Consider the following 7,500-nt stretch of genomic DNA (forward strand, 5'->3'; position numbering starts at 1 on the left):
TAATTCAATCTCTGCTTGACAGTGATTGAAGAATGAGTTCAAGAACTATATAAAGTCTGGAAAATGTAAGTACTGGAATGGATATGTCCCCTAATCTTCATTCAGAATAATAGGTAGTTTCATAGGGAGGAAATATTTAAGTCCTAGGGATGCGAATTACAATTATGTAATTCTAGTAAATACTTTTGCTTATGAACTGAGTTTATTTAGAAGACAAAGAAGTGGGTAAAAGGGTTCTTACGTTTTACAAGAGTACGGTCAGGTGGTCCATAGCCTACAGCCATCGCAAAGCCTATGTTTCATGTCGCTTATTCACTTTATAACGTTAGTATCTCTATCTAAAAATGTGGAATAAATATCACAGAACCTCCGGGATTCGTTATTTTGTTTGTTCTTACTTCGAGACACCGACGTTAATAATCTAGGCCTCCACCAGCACAATCTTGCGCGTAAACACTGGTATGAAAACAGATACTTACACAAAGGTCAGTTAATAAAAAGGAAATTATCAGAGTATCTAATGATAAGATCAGTAGGAAGTATAAAGGAAAATCAACAGAGTATCTAACGATGAGAAGGGTAAAAAATAAAAATGAAAACTAACAGAGTATCCAATGATGAGAAAGGTAGGAAATAAACACTCAAACTTGGAATTCCTAAAATATAAATTGAATGAACAAAAAAAAAAGGGGGGGGGGTTTAGATTAACAATATACGTTCACTTTCTGGTTTGCACTAACTATTTACGTGACTTTGAAAATATTCCCGTCAAAGATAAAATAAATTCTTTTCTTATCTTTACCTGATTTGGATTCCCACCCTAAAGAAATTTTGATATGAATAACACCCTTAAGTGACACTTACCCTATGTAAACTAAATAGTAATTCTTCAAGAAAATGCTAGATTACCAAGAAAGTAGACTTACTATGGAATGGCCATCAAGGATCACACACGTTCCCCCGTTGAGGCAGTATGATGATCCACACACAGGAGAGTCACCACTGGGCATTTCAGTAGTCCCTCTGGGAGGAAAGATTCCAGTCGCATTATCTTTCCCTGGATACACAGGTGTGGTGTCATACACTGGATCTTTCTTGCTGGGACTCCCTGTCTGGTCCGGCTCATCAATTTCCGTAGGGCTTGTTGGTAACGTCTCTCCGTCTGGTTTCTCGGTCTCTGGTTTCTGCAAAGTTGTGTCAGGAAACAGGGTGGTAAGAGACACGGAGGTTGGGCTACCCGTCAAGTCAGTTTCATCGTCTTCCTTGGTGGAAGTTCTGTTTTCTGGGGACGCTGTTGTGTCAGATGGGATAAGAGGCACTTCTGGGGGTATTATGGACACTGCTGTTGCAGTTGTTGACATTATAGCCGTTGTGTCAACAGTACTTGTTGTGTCAGAAAAGGGTTTTTCATGTGGAACTGTTACATTTGCAGTGGAGGTAACTGTACTAAAGTCCACTTCATCGACCTCTGCATACTTAGTTGATGATGTTCCCTCTGTAAAATTCATTGGCTCCGTGACCATTGGAGATTCACTTGTCAAATAGGATTCTGTATCCTTGGTTAATTCTGTTGCTGGCTGAGAGACGGGTGTGGTTGTTGATTGTTCTACTGTCAAAGAATCTGGAGTCTCTTTTTCTGGGATAGCTTGTGTCGTTAGGGTATCATTCAGTAAAGGATATATAGTGTAATCTATGGTATCCAGTGTTGTACTTGAAACAGCTGTTGTATATGTAACTGTTTCATTATCAATAGCTATTTCTGTAGTGATAGATTCATTGAACATCTTACCCTCAACCTCAAGGGAACTATCAGATGTTACAAGTTCAGTTGTAAATGAGTCATTTTGAAAGGGAATATCTGTAGTGAATAATGTACTGATTAATGTAGTGAAGTTTGTTGCAACAGTTACTAAGCTACTATCTTCTGTTTTGGACGTTATATTATAATCAAGGCCGTCAACTGTAAAGGAGTCTATGTCAGTGGTGATAATATCAGTACTGTATGAAGCATTAAAAGAAGTGATTTCAGTAACAGATACATTGTATATCGGCATGGGACTAGTGGCGAACGGCTCTTTAGTAGTATCTACTGAACTTGAAATATTTAGAAACATTGTTTCCATTGTTGAAGTTTCAGGGGGATACGATCTATCCGTAGCCAGAGTTGAAATATTATCAAATATAGGTTCAGATGAATCGGTATACACCAGCGTCATGTTATCAGCAACAGGTGTTGAATCTAATGTTTGATTCACATCTAGCGTGTATCCTAAATCTGGTTGCATAGTAATTGTTTCATTGTATGGTGTCACAGATTCTGGAGTTGAGGTAAATGTTTCATTATACAATATTACTAAATCAGGTGGTACTGGAACTGTGTCTATGTATGTTGTTACCAAGTCTGGTGGTACCGTGACTGTTTCATTGTACCCATCAAGCGGGATAGAAGAAGTGACATTATCTATGCCATATGCTTCCTCATCAGTTACCGTAAAATTATATGATTCCGTAATTGGCGACAGAGACGTTTCTGTTGTTGTATCTATCTCTGTCTCATTAATGGGTGTCACCAATTCTTCTTCAAATGTAATATTAAAAAAAACAGTAATGCTATCTGGAGTAGTCACATTTAGAACATAATCGTCATCAGGAGTTGATAAAGGCAAAGCTGTTGTTAAATCAGTGACACCAGTTGAAACGCTAAATGTACTAACCCCATCTAATGTCTCATCTGTAACATTCAGATCAAGCACTGAAACCGCTGTCGTTATAGGTTCATCTATATCGGTAAAGTTTGCACTATCTATGGGAACATAAGCTGGAGTAGACACATCAGGGTACTCAGAAGCTACAGTTCTATCACTGGTCAAAAACACTTCTGTAGCATTATCAACATACACATATATATCTGTCACAGTTTCAGGTGATACTGTTGTTTCAACACCTTCAGCAGTTACATTAATTATATCTTCTACACTGATTGTCTCATTATCAAATATTGGTATTAGGGCAGTAGTGACTATAGGTTCCTCAGTTTTAAGAGGTTCTTCTTCAGGTCTATAGGTTATGTTGTCATAGAGACTGATTGTAGGGTAAGCAGTTACATCTACGAAGACAGACGTGACAATATCTAGCGAGCTGCTAACAACACTGAACACAGGCGTAGGCTCAAGGGGGACTACTGAAAGTGTAAAAGTAGGCGTACTCACGTCAAAATCAGACATAAGAGACATTGATAAAATCTCTGGTGAAGGTGTCGAGTAAGGCTCTTCCAGTACTTTTGTTGCTTCTATATCAGGCAGTAATGTTGATGTCATAAAATATTCTGAAAGCACAGATGGAATTTCAACTGTCGAGGAAGCCAAATCTGGAAGCACTGGCGTTGTTTCCATCATGTAAGATTCACTCCATATAACTGTAGAAAAAAAGAAACTCCGGGAGGGATAAAGGGGAGTAGTCATAAAAGATTCACTCCATTCCATGGTAGGTTGGTAAAAACTGGGGTAGGGGAGAATGGAAGCAGAATATTCATCAGAAACATAAGGCACACTGGCAGTAAATATTGGCGAGACAGAAGGCAGGTCTTTGGCACTAAGAACAGAAGACAATGATGGGAAATCTTTTGGCTCCCTTATTGTCGGTAGAAAAATACTTGTCCTAAAATCATAGCTAGGAGTCACCTCGTCACTTGCATAGGTATATTCAAATAAACTCGAAGCACTTATTGCATAAGTAGATGAAGGGATGATACTGAAGGAAACTCCTACAGTTCCCTCAGTGTCATTCGTTGTCCTGCTAACGTTAAACCAGTGCCCAAAGATATCTTTAGTATCATCAATTGGCTCAAAGGGTTTTCCATCGTACCATGATGGAAGATTCTCACAGACTTGACCATCTGTTGTTGTAACACACTGGCAGAGTTCCCCTGAAGCAGTAGCAGGACAACTGCAGCGGAAACTGTCCACACCATCTATGCAAGTGCCACCATTCATACACCTGAAATCCAGGAAAAGGGAATTATAAATATGCACTGAAAATCACAAACTCTGGTTAGCATCTTGGTTCAAAATCTCCTGTACACTATGACACTGACTATTCAGAATAACAATTTGTTTCACAGAAGCTTAACGGTCCCCCTCCCTTCTCCACAAATCTCATGCTGGCAAGGTCAGAATCTGGTAATCAATCTTCACTTAATTTATTCTATTAAGTTATCCATGATCCTCATATAATACAGTAATTATATAAATGAATGGGAGGAATTTGTATATTATCATATCAACATCGAAATGATTCACTTATGCTACATACTCAGTAGTGTGGTGAATCCACAGTATCACATTGTATCTTTGATAGCCTTTATTTGGCAAAATAGCGGCAATTGAAAGGTACCTGGGTGCATAAGGAAGGCAGTCATTGTACTGAAGGTGGCATTTGGAGCCATGGAAATCAGGCACACAGTAGCAAGTGGCGTTGTCATTTTCCATAACGCAGAGGGCGCCATTGTCACAGGGACTATCTTCACAGAACACCACAGCCTCTTCACATAGGTCTCCTGTGTATCCTGTTTTAGAAAATCCGAGAAAAACAAATACATCAAAGTTGATAGGGTACTGTCATATGAGTCACGTTGGTAAGCAATTGTTTACCGGCATGAGATTAGTTAAGAATACTTACTTTTTTCAGTCAAATATTTCTTTCACGAGAATTGCCGTAAGAAATAAAACAATAGCCTGACTTGGATGTTCCTCCTAATCCAGACTTCCTCTACCTGATCTATCTCTATTTCAAAGCTTTGAAAACCTGGAGGCAATTAATTACCTACTCTCTCACTGGAATTAAAAAGCTACAGCACCACTCAATGTGGTGATTTCTTTACATACAAATTAGAAAATACATGGAACAGACTTCCAGCGGATGTAGTGAACAGCAACCCGATAAACGAATTCAAGAATAAGATACACAAGGTCATGAAAACTTTACAATTTTAAACTAATTTGTTCTACCCAAAGTCTTAGAGACATCTAAAATCCTTGTAACTCTCTCTCTCTCTCTCTCTCTCTCTCTCTCTCTCTCTCTCTCTCTCTCTCTCTCTCTCTCTCTCTCTCTCTCTCTCTCTCTCTCTCCGACAACAGAAAAAGCTGGAATCAATTTAGCTGGACGATATTTCATTGCTCTCAGAAACCAACCCATTCCAGACCATCCAAGACTGGAAGGTGCAAAATACACCGGAAGATGCATTAGCAACTCTGGTGGATATACGAGGTGCCTCACACTGAGGGACCTAGGGTAACCCAAACATAAAATAAGGCAATAAGGCATAAGGCAACAGTAACGCGCCGTTACCAACCGAACTGGCAAGCACAAGCAAAACTGCCTGGCGTGTTGAGGCAAACGCCCGCGTTGTAACACGGAGACGTCAGGCATTCGTCCACGTCTTTCTCGCAGGATCTTCCTTGCCATCCTGGAAAAGAAGATAAAAACAAATGAATCAATTAAATAATGCAAAATTTGATACGTAAATAGATAAGGTAATCGTTCTGAAAAAAAAAATTATAGAGTTTGTTTTTTTCTCTTCCTTTAATCTCATAATCATGATATTATTGGAGCCCTTAAGCTTATAGCATCCTGCTTTTTCAATTGGGATGGTAGCTTAGCTGCTGATAATAATAATAATAATAATAATAATAATAATAATAATAATAATAATAATAATAATAATAATAATAATGGCTACGTTAAGTAAAATTAGGAAATCACATCGCCTGAAATTACATATAAAAGTTAGGTCTATATCAGTTTAGTGAGATCTGTATTACTATATGGACATGAGTCGTGGTATAATAATAATAATAATAATAATAATAATAATAATAATAATAATAATAATAATAATAATAATAATAAGATCTATTTGTTTACTTTTTCTTGCTAAAATAGTTATAGGTTATCTAATCTTATCAGAGGCCATAATTTAAAAAGTAAAATAGCTACTGCCTTGATGAAATGCATCAAAATACGAATGGAACAAAATATGAATAAATCCGCTGCTAGTTGGGTCTCCTTCACTGAGCAGATCATGATTCTTATTCAGTATAGGTTCCCTTATCGCAATCAGCTTTAGATTAGCAGCGTATAAAAAACTTGTAATCTCAAGTGTTAATTGTTTCTTAACTTTTAAAGATGTTGGAAAGCTAAAAAAAAAAAAAATAAATAAAGCTTATTTTAACACAGAAACATGAAAAATTTTCCTGGTCCAAATATACATTCTTCTGTGCACCAACACCAAAAAAAAAATGTTTAGGGGAAGAAAGCGGAGTGAAAAAAAAGTCACAATAGGAAATTGTATATTCATTTCTAGGCAATTCTTTACGAGCAAGAGCCAGTGCTGGCAATAAAACAGCTGATTCTAAGAAAACAACATGTAAGTGTATCTGCAGCCTGAGAGAGCGATTGTACTACCAGCCAGCTGCTGCAAGATTCATACGCCTGACATTTGTAGGCCACAGAATCTCGATGACGAGTGCGAAATCTCCAGACTGGATGCGCCAAGACGTAATAACGTAATGTGTTCAAATTCTCTCTCCTGTGACGTCACAGAAGCACAACGACGGGCAATGCACTTTTTTTTAAGACACTCATGAATAGCAGAGGCAAGGGACAGTGACATTGCCCTATCAAGCAGGACAATGCCCTAGGGACTGACCATATTACATATGGTCAGCGCCCAGCCCCCTCTCCACCCAAGCTAGGACCAAGGAGATAAACCTATAGGCTTCCTCAAACGCCCCACCCTTTACTCACAAAGATGGTGAGGTTGCAGCGACCAAGTGAACTATCGAGTTTGACCGGGACTCGAACCCCAATCTTGGCAATCACCAGGCAAGGACGCTACCACCAGGCCACCACAACTCACAAGTGACGCTGTTTTGTGGGTTTTTTTTTCTATTCGAAACGTGGTCAAATGGCGATATCTGGCATCTCTCTGATCAAATCGTGTAAATTAACTGAAAATACCCTCAGCCAAGTAATGGATATTTTTTTTTATAACTATTCGGTACGTTTATTTGTGCAAATATTTTTAGAATAACCAACTTGATTGATGTTTTATAGTTTATATATGTTTTAAAGTTTATATATTTTTACGTTGTTAAGGTTCTTAAAATCTTTCAAATACTTTGTACATCTGTTATATATAGTTTGTTTGTTATTCCCTTATTCCTTATCTTTACTGGACTGCTTCCCCTATTGGAGCCCTTAGGCTTGTGGTATTCTGCTTTCCCAACCAGGTTTGTGACTTGGATAATAATAATAATAATAATAATAATAATAATAATAATAATAATAATAATAATAATAATAATAATTCAAAAACTTAGAACGTTAACGACAGGAATAAGATCAGTAAATTAAGTGCACTGCCCAGTTGACTTGCACTAGTGACGTCATAGTGCGGGAAGTGAGCTACCAACCGTCTCACTTATCCGTAAGGGCAGGTGA

General features: G+C 37.9%; 1 protein-coding gene across 2 annotated transcripts in view; it reads right to left on the reverse strand.

Annotated features, from left to right (window-relative positions):
* Window positions 1-7,500, reverse strand: part of LOC137648715 (protein eyes shut-like) — a 97,152-nt gene that overhangs the window by 32,323 nt on the left and 57,329 nt on the right. For both annotated transcript variants that reach the window (XM_068381759.1, XM_068381758.1), the window contains exons 6-8: window positions 5,351-5,464; window positions 4,393-4,564; window positions 927-3,996 (exon numbers count right to left, since the gene is read on the reverse strand). In XM_068381759.1, coding sequence (XP_068237860.1) covers window positions 927-3,996; window positions 4,393-4,564; window positions 5,351-5,464 — 3,356 coding nt within the window. The remainder of the gene's footprint in view (window positions 1-926; window positions 3,997-4,392; window positions 4,565-5,350; window positions 5,465-7,500) is intronic.

Source organism: Palaemon carinicauda, chromosome 10 (genome assembly GCF_036898095.1).
Source record: "Palaemon carinicauda isolate YSFRI2023 chromosome 10, ASM3689809v2, whole genome shotgun sequence".
NCBI lineage: Eukaryota > Metazoa > Arthropoda > Malacostraca > Decapoda > Palaemonidae > Palaemon > Palaemon carinicauda.